At 38.8% G+C, this 16,927-nt stretch overlaps 1 protein-coding gene across 1 annotated transcript in view; it reads left to right on the forward strand.

Moving 5' to 3' along the window:
* The window catches only part of gfra4a (GDNF family receptor alpha 4a), a 109,179-nt gene that overhangs the window by 90,199 nt on the left and 2,053 nt on the right, over positions 1-16,927 (forward strand). The window contains exons 4-7 of the mRNA XM_084391203.1: positions 3,509-3,854; positions 5,568-5,677; positions 9,530-9,664; positions 16,243-16,424. Of these exons, the coding sequence (XP_084247329.1) occupies positions 3,509-3,854; positions 5,568-5,677; positions 9,530-9,664; positions 16,243-16,424 (773 nt within the window). The remainder of the gene's footprint in view (positions 1-3,508; positions 3,855-5,567; positions 5,678-9,529; positions 9,665-16,242; positions 16,425-16,927) is intronic.

A 16,927-nucleotide genomic window follows, 5' to 3' on the forward strand; every position in this document is an offset into this window, starting at 1 on the left:
AAAGAGAACCTTAACCCTCATTTGAACAATGAGCAAGAGCGCACCTCGAAAACTCCATCCGCTCTGACAGCTGGACAAGGCCGTCCGGAACAAGATGTGTATCTGTCCCTGGACCATTGATTAGTCGATACACTTGATGACATTAGTTATAAAATTGGAAGGCTTTTGTAAGTGCATTGAACACATCTGTTTTATGTTTTGACAAATTTGTGGCTAATGCATACAAATTTGTATCTCATTTGTATGTTTTTTGAGCACAATCTCTTGAATATAAAAAAGAACATCGGGCCCTATCATACACCCAGCGCAATGTGGCGTGACGCAAGTGTTTATTGCTAGTTTCAGCCTGACGCAGTTATCATTTTCACGTTCTGCGCCACGTTGTTCAAATAGCAAATGCATTTGCACCCATTTGTGCGCCCATGGTCTGAAAATGAGGTGTGTTCTGGCGCATTGTTGGCGTGTTGCTCTTTTGAGGCAACAGAAATAGATTGCACCATTGACCAACAAAAACCTGGTCTAAAGTCAATGGTGCAGTATTTTTTTGTTATAAGGGCGCATTAGTAATTTACGCCTATAGGCGGGTGCAGAACCTGCGTACACTCTGCTTATTACACACACAGGGCACACAAACATGCCAAATATTCAGACTGATCTCATGAAATGGCGTATGTATGACACGCCAATTTGTATTTCCATTTTTGGCGTGCTATCAACACGCATAATCGCTTTTCAGCGTGTTTATCAACGCCGTTGACTTAACGTTACATTACTCTCTATATAAATATATATGACTTACCTCAACCCCGTCCCTAAACCTACCCGTCACTGGGGTTAATACCATTTATGAGTCTTCCCCTACCATCCTAGTAAAAAAAAATCGCTCCCCAGATGTAGATTTACATTTTGCTTCGTTTCGCTCGGACATTTAACGGCGTAGACATACACGCGGAAGATGACGGCGTGGACATACACGCGGATAGCTCAAAATGCATATAGATAACACGCCACTTGACTTGAAAGTGGCGTGTATGTTTACGCAAAGTCATGATGTCATGTTGCAATATTAAAAATAAAAGGATTACAATGTAAAAGATTATTATTGTGTACGTAAAGATATGGTGGAATCCGGCTTGTCCCGTAGATGGTCTGCTTGCGCGCTTTAACCTCGTGCACGAGCAGATCCGTTGGCTCTCTGGAGACGCGTTCAGTCTTTCAGCGAAGGCCTATGTCACGAAAAAATTGAAGACCGGAAGTACGTCTTTTAGTAGGGATACGGCTCTTCCGGTTAGCTTTTTACAATGGCGGAGTCCGATAGATACCGCTGGACCAAATATCTCCGCAACCTGCCTGAAGTCACATATGACGATGTGGTTCGGATGGTAAATGAAAACTCTCAAGTGGAAAAGCGTGAAAGCTGAGGAATGGCTGTCTACGTCCTGACGCAGAGCAACCCGGTACACTACAACAACAGCGGCGGGCTGTTCGTCAGTAAGGTAAACGTTTCTATGGTAACAGGGAGTTGGACCAATCAGCAGACGTTGCTGCTACGCTTAGGATTGTGGGTAGTGTAGTTTTTTTTCATACGATCGCGGATAAAACATGTTTTTCTTAAAACAGGGTTGATTTCATACGAACTTATAGCTTCTACAGGAGCAAAAACATTCGTTTCACAACCTCATAGCTCGTGGTCAGTCTACCTCGGATGGTTTAGACATTATGGCTGATAATCTAAATCCTTATGGAGAAATACTGTTGACCGGAAGTTCTGAATCCCTACTCCGCGTTCCGGAAGCAGGAAGTGTGACATAGGCCTATCCACCTGGATTCGCGAGCGCAACTGGCTTTTAAGGGGAGACACCCCAGGTGAATAGGAAATTTTTTTTAACTAATAGATATCAGCATGAAACTTCCCCAGTTGATTACTGACATTAAGACAAATATCTTTTGTATTACAAGTTTTTAGAATATTTAGGCCTATGTTTAAATATGCAAATTAGGTATGATCTATTAAAAATGCGCTAATTTACATATATTTCCAGAAGAGAAATCTGAACATTGGATAAAGCCAGATTCAAAATTCTTGTTTCATTTTGTTGACATATTAGAGTCAAAGGTTTTTACAGAGGGGATTTTGGATATCACTCCATTAATCAGAAAAGACTGTCAACAGCCAAAAAAATTTTTAGGTATAAAATGTTGTATAAATCAGAATCTGAACGATATATGAACAAACCCCTCTGTAAAAACCTTAAGAATATAGATAGGAATACAACTGGAAAGTTTGGTTTATGCAAGTGCTGCTGAAGTGGAGATTTCTGGCTCAGAGTATGAGAAAAAAAAACATTTTGAGAAAACGGCCTTTAAAGATTTGTATTGTAAAAATTCATACTTTTTTAGTGGAAACAACTATTTACAGACAAAATATCTTATCAAATCATTAGCAATCAACAATACAAACCACCTAAAACACATCAAAACTTATATAACATAGCATTTATGGCCTTCAACCGAACAGAAGCCCAGTGAAAAACTGTCAAAAACACACTCTGGAAATGTCAGAGCACGTCACGTGATGCATCTGAACGAATCACGTTGTCAGAAATTGACATCAGCCAATGAGATTTCGCTTTTAGAGTTAAATGCCCCATTGTACTTTCACGATTGGTTGCTGATAAAAAGGAAATGACCATATTTGGATCCGACAGCATTGTACAGGAGAGAGAGAGAGAGCTTTCCAACGGTATATGTGATGACAGTGTGAAGACAGCGATCGCGGAGCAGCGGGATTATTTAGAACGCCAACTTTTGTTGAATTTAGGAGAAATCTACAGACGCAAATAGACAAAGTGTAGTAAAATAAAGACCTAAATGTGTATTTCGGACTTTTTTTTCACCACAAGTCTGAAAGAAGACATGTTATTGAAGACAAATAGTCCAAAATCTCAAAATTGACAAAAAAAAACTATGTTTTTGCCTGCCGTGTCTCTCCTGAAAGGGAATGGGAAATTACACTCTGATTGGTTTATTGCATGTGACGCCCAAAATAAAGCCATTACTCATTAAGAGAATAGGGACAACCATTTTAGACCATGCGCCGGGGGCACCGACCATTTTTCCAGTCGTTAAATTAGCAAAAGTGGATTTGGACATGCCCTAAGTGCACTTGCGCCATGCGCTTTAGACCATGCGCTTAGATCGTTAAAATAGGGCCCATCATATGAATTCATATAAAATCGCCACCTTGCAAAATAGCTATGTTTTCTTATGAGATTGAGTTGGTGTACAACGCATGTTATGTGAGTTTGTAGGCAATGCCACATTTTGCAGTTGTGGTTTGGTATTCTGTGATATCTTGTGTATAGGCTTCAGTTTCAGCACTGGACAGCGACTGTATGGCTGCAGCCACTCCAAGTATCTCTTTGTTTGTAGTCCAACGGAGGCAAGTGTTACTAACACGTTAATCTCTTTATACCCTAAAATCCCAAGCTTCTCTCTTTCCTTTCAGAGTCTGAGGTGGGCATGACAACTGTGAACCGTTGTTTGGACGCCGCCAAGGCCTGTAATGTTGACGAGACGTGTCAGAAGCTAAGAACGGAGTACGTGTCGGCGTGCATCGCCCCGTCAGCGCTAGCCGGGCCCTGTAACCGTGGGCGATGCAGCAAAGCACTGAGAAAGTTCTTCGACCGCGTGCCGCCCGACTACACGCACGAGCTACTCTTCTGTCCGTGCACTGACACTGCATGCGCAGAGCGTCGACGCCAGACGATTGTGCCTGCGTGCTCGTATGAAGAAAGGGAAAAACCCAATTGCCTGGTCCAGCTTCGAGTTTGTGAGGCCGACTATGTGTGCAAGTGAGTATTGTGTGTGAAAGCAACCGCTATAAATACAATCAAGCTCTTTTGAGGACACTGAAGATTGCATCACTGTGCATTGTAGGACGCAATATATAAAGGTTCACAAGGTCAAGGTCAAAAAAAAAATTATATTAGTTAGATGTATTTCAAATGATACAAACTCAGATGAGATAAACACTTCAGTCATAACAGTAGCACCTGAAATGTTATTTTATTGCACAACAAGGGTTGTACACTTATGGTTGAGATCACATGATCAACATCGCTGTGTTTTGCAATTAAAATTTCACAAACTTCTAAAGACATTTTAAGGAAAAGTTATTATTTTGGCAACCAGTAACTTTAACAAAACACTTTCTACAAACTGCTGACGAATACAGTTCTGTTTAAAAGTTTGTTTCAATAAGTTTTTAATGTTTGTAAAAGAACTCACCAAAGCTGCATTTTAGTTTGATAAAATACAACCATAATATTTTTTACAAATTAAAATTATTTTTAATTTTTAATTTGAATATTTATTTAAATTTTTTATTTATTCCTGTGATGACAAAGCTGAATTTTCAGCAACATTACTCCAGTCCTCAGGGTCACATGATCCTTCAGAAATTATTTTCATGTTTATTTGCTGCTCAAGAAACACTTTTTTTGAATTATCATTAAAGTTGAAAACAGTTGTGCTGTCACAGGAAACTGCAATACATTTTTTCATGGTTCTTTGACTAGAAAGTTCAAAAGAACAGCATTTATTTAAAATATTTAATGTATCCTTGCTGAATAAAGCTATACATTTATTTAAAAAAAAAAAATCTTACTGACTCTAAACTTTTGAATGCTAGTGTATATGAGAAAACAGGCCATAGAAAATATGTATGCTATAGCACCCCTTGTGGCGGTGCTGATTTTAAAACGCAATAGCACAAACTCAAGATTATGCAGCTAGAAGACACTGTAATAAAAGTATAGAAAGTTTTGATTCTCCTTGTTACTTTATATGTTCACTATGGAGAAATAGAGAGAGATGTAGATTCAACAAACACATTTGAGTCTCTATACGTCTGACAGCTGCAGTCACTCTACAAGGCTCTCAATAGAGCTGAGTTTGGTCATATTTGAGCCTCCTCTTTTTACATCACAAACACAAAGGCCTTCATCTGTCTCTGCCATCGATCAACCATCGCGCTTGAACCAAGCAAGCACTCTGCTGACACAACACATTACACAAAAGGAGATCACTTACAGCCACAACAGCCAGTTAGCATAAGAAATCAGCAGGGATTGGGTGATTCCTCTGAGACTGACCTGGTTAAATGATTGATCGGTGACCAGAGGACTGGCAGAATGTGACCTGCATGTAAATGCTCCCGGACGGTTGCTGCCACTCTTTCAGTCGGCTGAATATCTGGCAGTTCTCCAGAACTCTAAATTACAGTCATGTCTCTGATTAAAATGAGAGCAAAACAAATGGATCAGGATTGTGTATATTTAGGGGGGAATTGAAAAAAAAAAAGGATAAAAAGACTGAGAATGGAGCCGAGTATGTTGGTGTAAAGCTTTTTAAACAGAACAGAAGAGGACAAAACATAACAGAGCGTGCAGCCCCACCTACACGTATAGCGTAAGGGAGCATAGAGGAAAGTGTTTGTGGGAATGTGTGTTTCTGAGGATTTGCTGACTGGCTGAATGATGGATGTGTTGTTGTGGTTCCCACAGGTCTCGCTGGGCTCAGTTCCAGCACGACTGCCAACCCTCCGAGCTTACCGCCAGCGGCTGCCAGCAAGAAAATTACGGAGCCTGCCTTATTGCATACACTGGTCTGATAGGTGAGAAATCTGGGCAACATAGTCCAACCTGGCTTATCACATACACCAGTCACATAGATTAGAATTATGGGCATTACAATCTTATCAAGCTTCGCTTATGCACCAATAGGTGCAATTATGGGAAGGGAAGACCACTAGGATAGGGATACACACTTGCTCTTGGGGGTTTACTAAACCTTATCAACAATGCATGTGATGCAGACACTTGCAAAATGTGGCCATCATTTACTCGCTCTCATTGCAAACCTGTGACATTCTTTCTTCTGTGGAATACAAAAGAAGATATTTTGAAGAATGTTTCAAATGTTTTTGGCCATAACATTGGGTGAACTAAGCTTTTAAGCATTAAGAGTGCAGCCCACGTAATTTTTCTTACATCTCATGCGATGAATCCACAGACAAATGCTGTGAAAAGTATTGTTCTAAAGTTTTAGTAGAAGCTGGTACCTTCTCGCTCTGAATAGTTACTTAATAATGGCAATCAGTTGCTGCTAGTAGTCATGGTTGTAGGGTACTCACATTGATGACGCATATAACGCAGATAAGACCCCAAACACTCGGGTTTACACCAAGCTACATAACCAAATAGCAACTTACAGTTTTTACAGCAGGTGGGTTTGAGTGCACCTGCACGGTAAGGCGAAGACTTTTGGTCAATGGCCTGGTGTCAAGAAGGGCAGCAAAGAAGCCACTTATTTCCAAGAATAAGATCAAAGACAGGCTGAAATTCTGCAGGAAGTACCTGGATTAGACAGCAAAAGAATGGTGCAGTTATTTTCTCTGATCAAGCCCCTTTGACTGTTTGGGACACCTGGAAAATCGATTATCTGGAGATGAAAAGGTGAAAGCTGTGAAGAAAAGGTGAGTCCTGTGTCATGCCAACAGTGAAGCATCACAAGACCATATGTGGGGTTGCTTTTCATCCAAGGGAGTGGGCTCTCTCACAGTTGTGCCCAAAAACACTGCCAGAGAACCCATACAGAACCTGTGGTCAGTCCTCAAAACACGAGTGGACAAGCAGAAGCCCACAAATTTTGATCAACTCTGAGGACTAATAAGGCACAGCTATTAGGGCCAAATATAATAATTTCAGTTTTTTCCTTATTTAACTGGAGAAAGTTGTTATTCATCCAGCATTTTACATCTTTTAGAATTAACGGATTTATCATCTCCAGACTTTATGGGCAGATACATCTGGGTGTCATCAGAATAAAAATTATACGAAATGCTATATTTCTTAAAAATAGACCCAAGAGGAAGCATATTCAATGAAAATAGCACTGGTCCCAGAATGGAACCTTGAGGGACCCCACATGTGATCGAAGCTATTGATGAGAAAATGTTTCCAATTTTAACAGAGAAGGTTCTAGTTTGAAGATAAGAGGCAAACCAGCTTAGAGCAGTTCCTTGAATTCCCACATTTTGTCTTAAACGTTCAACCAAGATTAAATTATCAATTGTATCAAATGCTGAGATCAGATCTAGCAAAACCAAGGCAACATTCAGTGTCATTGACGTGAGGACCACTATGACAACTTACCACAATAACCATGTTCAGGATTCAGCATGACAAGATTTCAGCTTCCACTAAAAATTTAGAACAGAACTTTTCACAGCATTTGTCTGTGGATGTATTGCAAGAAAAACAATGTGGGTTGCTCTATGAAAGTAGTTTATTTGGAGACAAGCAGCTATGAGACACATTTCACTATAATAAATGTGACCAGGAGCATGCAATTATGCAAATTATGTCATAAATACTATTGCTATTGCAGTTTTGTGCCTAAAATGTTGTTACTTGAAATAAAGCGATACCTCATTCATCAGTCATTCATTCATTCAACGTTTCTCATTTTCATGTAGGTTAACTTGATGTACCAAAATAACTAAAACTGAAATAAAAAACTATAAAGACATATTTAAAAAAAGAAATAGTAATTAGTAATTATTATAACTATTAACTATTCATTTACTAAAATAACACAGCTAATATCAGAAACACACAAATAAATATTTTCCCCTGCACCGTAGCTTTCAAACAGTTTTCACATACATTATATTCAAATAAGCCATGATGTTTGGTAGACGCATCAGGATTGATGTCAAGGATGCCATATGATATTTGCTAGTAAAGAGAACTACAGAAGAGTTTGTGACATTAACAAATCTAGAAGTCAGAAATGGCAAGAAAAAGATAGTGGAGAGAAAAAAAGAGAACAAGCACTCTGTCCTGGCTATTAGTCATTACGGCAGTATTTTCCAAGCGCGGTTGTGAAGATGTTGCACTTTTGTGTTCTGGGACAAAAGAAATCAATGTGTTTAAACGGGTCCCTATCAGACCATAGTGTTCTAGAGTGCAGCACCTCCACTTTTCCCGCTTTCAGCTGACAGCTTCTACACTCACTCACTCACACGAATGAAAAAGCAGTCATTTTCCCTCCCTACTGAACAAAGACAGTTCTAAGAGCTACAGAAATATATCCTCTGCAATCAATGTTGTAGCGTACTTATATAACCCAGACACAAGATAAAGATTGACAGCTTTTCATATCTCATAATCATCAGTAATGTGAAAGTGTCTCTGTGCCGATGTGCGTCAGTCAGCTGGAGGAGTGTTGACCACATGCATAATAAAAGGACAACACAAAATAAATCAACAATAGTATTGGTGTATTGAAACAACTAGAAATAAAAATATATGTTTTCAGATATGTTTTAAAAATCCGTGTTTGATGGACAACCAACAGACCATGCAGAGAAGAGCGAAGACTAGCCATAGAAGTTTGAACAATTAATTGAAACAATAATTAATGCAATAAAAAAACAAATATATGATAAACTTTTCTGCACTTGAAAGAGATAGCATGAGGATAGCATTTTGAAATATCTCTAAGATAAAAAAATGTTGTTGTCTTTACAACATTTTATATGTGAGTGTCAACTGTCAAATGTCACTGAAGAATCAAAGATCAATCCTAGATTCCTTAATTTCTTCTGAAACTCAAGTACAGAACCATCAAAGAGTTCTTTGGCCAGCCTTATGAAGCTGATGAAGAAAACCAATAAGCACGAACCTCAGTTTTATCACCATTTAAACAAAAATTGCACATTTCATAAATAGTTAAAAAAAAAAAAAAAAAATCTAAATAACATAAAAATGCTGCGTGACCACTTAATTTGCACAAAAGTTTCTTCAAAGCTACCCTGTTATTTGAAACCTTGTTATCAATTTGATTTATTTAAGAGAACACACAAATCAGGGTTCTATAGTATATGTAGACAAAAAGAAAGAAAACTATTCAAGCTCTTTTTATACCCTATTTTGTGTAAAATGCCAAATAAAGTTTGAATCTCTGCACATCTGACAAAGAACATATTTTCCCATAATACAAGACTTATGACAGATGAATACATTTATGGGATACCGCTATACTGGTCCCGCATTTGGCTTTCTGTTTTGCAACTGATGTTCTGTTCCGTGTTATTTCTCTCTGCAGCACCTCCATTTTTCCCGCTTTCAGCTGACACTCACTCACTTTTTTCTACACTCATTCACTCACACGCTGAAAAAGCGGTCATTTTCCCTCCCTACTGAACAAAGACACAGTTCTAAGAGCTACGAAATATACCCTCTGCAATCAGTGTTGTAGTACACTTATATAACCCACACACAAGATAAAGATTGACAACTTTTCATACTGTATCTGTCTTAGCTGATATTTTCCCATAATACAAGACTTATGACAGATGAATACATTTATGGGATACTGCTATACTGGTACCGCATTTGGCTTTCTGTTTTGCAACTGATGTTCTGTTGTGTGTTATTTCCCTCTCTCTCTCTCCCTGTAGGTAGCATTATCACTCCAAACTACCTAGATAACTCAACATCCAATGTGGGTCCGTGGTGCTCCTGTGCGGCTAGTGGGAATTTCCGAGATCAGTGCAACCACTTCCTCAGCCATTTTCATGACAACAATTGCCTGAGTGAGTAAAAACTTCTTCCCTGTTCTATATCACACATAAATATTATGATCATTGTTGGAGGGAGACATGCCCTGCATCCAAATATGCCTTCTTCCATACTATATAGGGGGCAAAAAAAGAGCATGTGAGCCAAGTAGTATGTCTGAATTCACAGTATCAGTAGGCAAAAAGTACCCGGATGACTGTTTGATGGACACTTTACTATCTCATGGGAGAAGATTTGGGAAAGACAGTGAAGTGACGCCATATAGGTCACAGTGACAACATCATGACGGATGTAGTATGTCCGAATTTCATTCATCCTACACACATTCATATATAGAGCATACTTTTTTTAACACTTGCGAAGCAAGTTTCAATCCAAATGTTGTGACTACTATACAGTATGTGACTGAAAAGAAAAATCAATTAATTAAAAATGCAGTCAAGTTAGTAGCATCTTTACTTTGAAATAATTCACTGAAACTGGCTGCATTTAAATTCAGTGTCTTCAGTGAATAAATTACTTTGCAACCTTTAATTGGTTTGTAGGTGTGTATTATAAATACCTTCCCAGACATTCACAATCTTGGCTTTGTCCTTTGACCTGACAGAAGTTCTATGACACCCTAACAACAACTGTGAAAACAATATTGGGAGTCTCCCAAAACCCACACTTGCAGTCTGCAGACTGTCCCAGGTCTGAAAAAATGCCAACACTTATGCCAAAACACTAAGCGTATCCCATCATCCATAGTGTTCAGAAACTCACATGCCCTAAAATCGCTAGACGTCATGAAATATCTTCCAGTGAACTGTAAGTTAAATTAATTAGATATTACATATAATTTGGGAGTAAAATGTAAAGTGTTGAACATTTTATTGGAGCAGAGATGAGTACTATATTTTCTAGAATGTAAGTTTATAATGCTTGTAAATGTTTTGTTTTGTTTACTGGTATTAGCCATTATTTTTGAATGTCTTATACACCGATGCAACTTATCTGTTTTTATTTTCTCTCAACAATGCCATTTTTATAGTCAGGAGTGGCTTATTTATTTCTAGAAAATATGGTATGTGTATTTTGTCAAATTTGCAACTGCTTTTTAATCACTTAGTTATGTGGGGGCTACTAAACAGATGTTTAAAAGTCTATTTTAATATAAGTAATCAAAAGTTCTACACACACTTCACATCCATAGAAACACGGGCCAAATACAGGAAATATGTAATGAAAGTAGATAAGTGGTCAAGTGCAAAACTGCAAGTGTAGGTATTGGAGCAGACCCTTACTCAAGGTGTTTTTACTCACAAGGAAGCATTTGGACCCATAGTTTTCATGATTTCAATTTGAATTCAACTCTTCAAATAAACGGCTCTTCTGCTCCAGTGGCCTCGAAAGCAAAATGTCCATTGTTTCCTTGCTTCAGAATCCCTGCAGATGCAGGACGTCATCAGGGTTTTGCTTCATAAATGCAGAGTATTCTGCATCCTACTCATTTCACATACTGCCTTTTGCATGTGTAGCAGCCAGGGAAGCTCATATATAGACACAGGGGCAATCTCACACTAGGTGTACACTCATATACTTCAATTGACAAAAAATAGACCCAGGTGATCAGCAGAGAGACATATTTGCATCCCTGTTCTTCACAGTCAGCACTATTATTGTGCAATCAGCAGCGCTGAGAGAAAACTCTCTTGATGTAACGTAATGAAGTTTCAATGCGTGTCGGTAATGAGGCATTAACAGCACAGGATATCTTCAGTGGTGTGCTCTGCTCATGGCCCGCTGCATCTCTGAGCCACTAATAACAAACACAACCATGTAAACACATCCATTTCATAGGTGGGCTGGTGCTGCAGTCTGACCGCTGAGATCCCGGAGATTAGCTCCAGCTCTGATCCAGAAGTGCTTGCTCCTCAAAGGTATTTCCGGCTTTTACAAAAACTGCAGCGTCAAGTTTCTGCCATCTCTCCCTATTCTATCTGCGGGTCTTGGGGCAGTCCGGAGTGCTGGGTCGGTGTGTATGTGTGCTGATTCAAGCCTAAGCCTAGCCTCTGGTGTCTTGGTAATTGAGCGTAATTTGGCTCCCTGCAGTAAAACTAATGGAGCGGAGACAGCCCGAGAGTAGCAAACAGGACAAAAGTAGCACAGGATAGAGGGAAACCGCTGAAAGAGCTTTTTGAGAGTGAGTCCATTGAGGCTAGTCCTCACCTCAGCTGTTACTGAACTAGTTTCGCTTGCTACACCGGCCCCCCAAACCATCAGCGCACCCCTGGGACGACGATGAAATACTGGAGAGGTATTACAAGAATTTCTTCATTCAGTCAGACTGCAGAAAAAAAGAGCTGAAGTCAGTGGGCCAACAGCCAGGAGAACTGGAATTAGATGGAAGTGATTCAGTGATTCACTAATGTAGTAAAAACGTGAAGGTTATGTTCCGTAAGAGCGCTTCCAACGTGGTACGGAATGAGTGATGATTGTTTTGATGAGAAATGTGCAGGAAGAGTGACGGCTCATTTCCTGACTCTTGGTGGTAAGCAGTAATTGCTAAGTTTGTGTGTGTAATGCCAGTAATAACATGTTAATTAATTGACTGTATGTATTGATTCAAGCTAGTAACTAAAACATTCAGATTACCTTAGTGGCAAAAACGTTAGGAACAGTTTTGTGCTTTTCTATGTTTGCGTTTACCTCCATACGGAAGCAGTCTGCGGTGTTTAATCATATTTACTGCATAAATGTAATCTGTTTAGAAAAGAAAAAAAAGCTTTGCAATTTTACACTTTTTTAGCTCATGTAAGAATAATATCCATTTAATGTTTACCACTTCATGAGCACATTTTACAGAAAACGTTATCATTCATCCATGTATCCATGTATTCTAACAATTAATAAATACTAGTAAAAATAGTTATAAATAAAACAAATAATATTCTAATAAAATAAGGATTCTTTTTAGCAAGCAAAATATTTATCATTAATATTAAATGACATCTTATTTTCCATCTTATTAGCGAAAGCTATTTTCTGTGAATGTGCGAGGCTTCAAATTCATTGGCCACTATAGGTAAATAACTAGATGTGCAACAGAGTGCAGTGGAAGGGAGGGTAGGCGATTTGTTCCAGATACATTTTTGCTATATTGGATGAAAGTCACTTCATGTCCTGATAACAACCACTAAGTTAAGTGGTCTAAATGTATTTATATGTATATATATATATATATATATATATTGTCTGTGGAAGGCGTAAGACCATAAAATGTTCGTCCAATCATTGCATTCGGTCCGCTTTGAAGAGCGCTCTGAAGAGAGGCTGGGATCTCATGCTTTCAAAGCTAGCTTGCTATTGCTAGCCACTCCGAAAATTGCCTACCCTACTTTTAACAGTAAAACTTTTGTACGGCTAAAATAACTGTAAGTGGATAACAACAGAAGTCTTGAACATTCAAGTTAAACTGCTCTTACTTTAAAAATAAGGTGGATAGTATATTATTTTTTAAGGTGAAATGCACCAGTCAGCGCTGTCATCATTTTTCTGTGGCTCTGCGGAGTAATTAGTCACATGATATGTAACATTCTGTCCAGAACTGCGTATCCACAAGCAAATATTTCATGTGCCAGCTCAGCAATTGCTATCAAAATGAGTAGCTAATGCTAACTGATCTAATGGTAGTTTCTTGAACCTCTTTAAGGCCTCATTATACTTCTGCGTCGGACATACGCCGGAGCCTATACGCCGTAGGCAACGTGTTGGTTTTAATTTATACTTCTGTGTCGTTGTCCGCGTTGACGCGCACCTGGGGAGCATGAAACCCCGAGGGAGGGGTTCTGGCAGACCAATCACAGCGCTTGTGTCCGCGTAGAATTGACGCGTTGTTACATTTTTGGAGAGGTGCACGTCAGGGTACGCCGAAGGGTACGCGCGCTACACACAGCCTACGACGTAGCTACGGCGGCAGTTCGACGCAGAAGTATAAAACAGGCTTTAGTCTGAGTGAGGAACCATATCCAAGAGGGGCGGAGCTTATCAAATGGTCAGTTGCTTCTAAAGTCAGGAGTTCAGAGAGGAATCACCACTTCTAAACATTCACTGCAAACTCCCCACTGCTAGCTGCAGCCACACACAATTCATCCTGCCCTTCATCTAATATAGAGAGTTAGAATACTGGAACCATATGTTCCACATCACTGATTCAACATCTTTATAGGGGTTGTCATTGCTTCCCTGTATCTGTCTCCCTCTCCATCATAACACCCAAACATATCCTTTTAGCCATGATAGAGAGTGACAATTCATTTTTACATAGGCCACACTTATTGTTTGAGATTGATCACATTTACTAACAGGTGTGACTCAAATTTTCTATAAGAAATAAGAAATACGATTTTTTTTGTCTTCAAGGATTTAGTGCCAGTTCTTTAATCTGATCGCGATTCCAAGAGTGTTAGCATTGTTAGACAACTAGTTTTCAAATCTGGTTGTTTATACAGCACATATCAACCAAACTCATTCTCAAAACTGAACGGTGTACTTTAATGAAGTCCCTGTGGATATAGAACGCAGCTGTCGTGAAAGGTGTATGAACAGGACTGTTTAGCGCGCTGTATTCTGTACATAGACACTATATTAGGTTGTTTCTTTGTTGTGATTCAGCTACGCTACAAGTGGGCAGCTTCAATTAGCATCAACTCATGGCGTCTTGCTAAACATTCAGAGACTAATCAGCTTCACACCATTTACACTCCTCCACATTACTCCACTGCTAACACTCCTATCATTACGATGTGTTATGACTGTTATGATATGAATGTCAGATAATGAGGGCTTTAGGTGGGCTGGGGTGAAGGCTAACTGAAAGAAATGATATTCCTAACAGTAAACTTAACTTAATGCTTGTCTATAACCCTGCCCCTACCTCTCAAATACACAAAGGACATAGTTATACAGTTTGCAACATGGAAGTAAGCTATTTTCTTTGAATGTGCATGACTTCAAATTCATTAGCCGTTATAGGAAAAGAATTGCAATAAACAGTAATACTATTTGCAACGATTTAAAACGAGTCATTTCTACATTATTCAGTCTTTTTTTCTTTCTTTTTTGCATTGTCAATCCTTCCCTCGCATCCTGTAACAAGTCCTTGCCTCGTGGGTCAAAATGACCCGTAGCCCTAAAATTATACCTTTTTTTTTTTCCAGAAAGCTTATATCATTTCATTTTATATATTTATATTTATTTTTTATTTGATTTACCTTTAAATTACTAGATTTGATCAATAAATAATATAATTTAAGCACATTCTTTCAACTTGAATTCAAAATAACTCTCCAATTCATGCATAAAGATCTCACGTTGGGTCAGTTTGGGTGTCTCTGTCGACCTCTTGTGGGAAAAATTACTTCTTGTATAGAAAATGACTAAAACAAAAATAACACTAATTGTGGGGGGAAAAGCTCTTGGTGCAGAGATGCATTAAACACTTAATGAATATTAATGGCAGGTTGTGATATGCTTTACAAGGACCCTGTACCATAATTATATTAAAGAGGCACAATACGTACAATAAGGTATTCTTTGGAAGTTACTCTCTTTCTCTCTATTGCTTCATCTCCCGTTAAGATCACAAAGATTAAGCAATTAGTGTTTCAAATTAAGAAAGAAAATTCACTCAACCACGCCACTGTTCACCATTCATAAATCTAATCTTTCATTTTTTCCACAAAACACTTTCCTCACCACCAGAAATGAATACCAAGCTTAGTTCATATCCAGTGCCGTCCTCACAGTTGTATCTTAATTGAGGTGACTTTCACGCCACTGTAATTTCAGACAAGTGACCTACTAGACGAGAATTAATCAATTCAGATTATTATCCTTCATATGGCCTGTCACTGTGACTCTCAAATGGACTCATATATAGCCAATAAAAAGGGGAAAATGAAGAGGAGTGTGATTTGAAATCTGTATTTAGGTTTAATATGGAAGATCATTTTGCTGGTACATGGCTGACTGTGGAATATTTCAACTATTTTAACTATAGGTAAGATTTGGTCGAAACATCAAGATACTGGAGGTAATAAAACTTCTTTCAAACCCACGGGAACAGAGGCTCACTCAAGTACACACTCCATTTTATGCAACCAGTCTTTCCAAAGGGTAAACACACTGAACGAGAATAAGAAAGAAAATGGAAGACATGGGCTAAGAAATGCCAAGCCGTTAGGAAATACAAGTGGGTTTATATACATACGTATATTTCTGGAGGGCAGGATTTGCTGATTGGTAATATAAGGATGTATAGTCAACTATAGAAATGGACTATATTTAGAACATGAATCAAATGACGGAGCTTGTGATCTTGACAGCTGTTCTGTCAACATCATTTATATATAAGCCAGTCGTTGTTTGGTTCCCCTGAGCGTGTTTTGTTGTTGTTATTGTAGAAAAGCATGTTGATGAAATCCAAACCCATTTTGAAAAAGGGACATGTCTGAAAGAGAAAGCCCACTGAGGCGTGACAGCCTTCCAGACGTGTTCATCTGCAAAAGGCAGGACGGTGAATGTGACTTTTTCCCCTCCCTTCAAACAGAGAACGCCATTCTGGCTTTCGGGAATGACACAGACCTGAAATCTGCGACCAACCAAGCTCCAGGCTCCAATACTAATCTTTACGACCAGGTCTTAGTTACCAGCACCGAGACGACCACTACCACCATTGGTTCTGCCATGGAGACCGAGCAGAACATTCTGCGTCCACAGATGCCCACACAGGTACAAGCCTTTATCCCGACTTGTCTGAGTGCCATTATGTGTTCTAGGACCTTTTGAAATTCTAACTCGCCATGTTCCTCCTACTAGATCAAAACCCATCTTTCACATTCTCTATTCATCCCAGTCAGATCTTTCTTGTGAGAGAAACAGATTTGCATCGTGTATGACATTGCATCCCTAAAATGACTTGAAATACATTCTGACTGCCCAGACTGGAAAAAAAAAAGAGAAAAAAGTATACCATTTTAATCAGATTTCAAATCACGGTTACACTTTAGTTTAGGGTCCAATTCTTAACATGAACTAACTACTATGACTGATTACTGCTTATTAATAGTTATTAAGGTAGTTGTTAACTTTAGGTATTGGGTAGGATTGTGGATGTAGAATATGGTGATGCAGAATAAGGCATTAATATGTGCTTTATAAGTAATAATAAAGAGCCAATATCCTAGTAATATGCATGAAAATAAGCAACTAGTTAATAGTGAGAATTGGACCCT

The sequence above is a fragment of the Rutilus rutilus genome (genome assembly GCF_951802725.1).
Source record: "Rutilus rutilus genome assembly, chromosome: 20".
Classification (NCBI taxonomy): Eukaryota; Metazoa; Chordata; class Actinopteri; order Cypriniformes; family Leuciscidae; genus Rutilus; species Rutilus rutilus.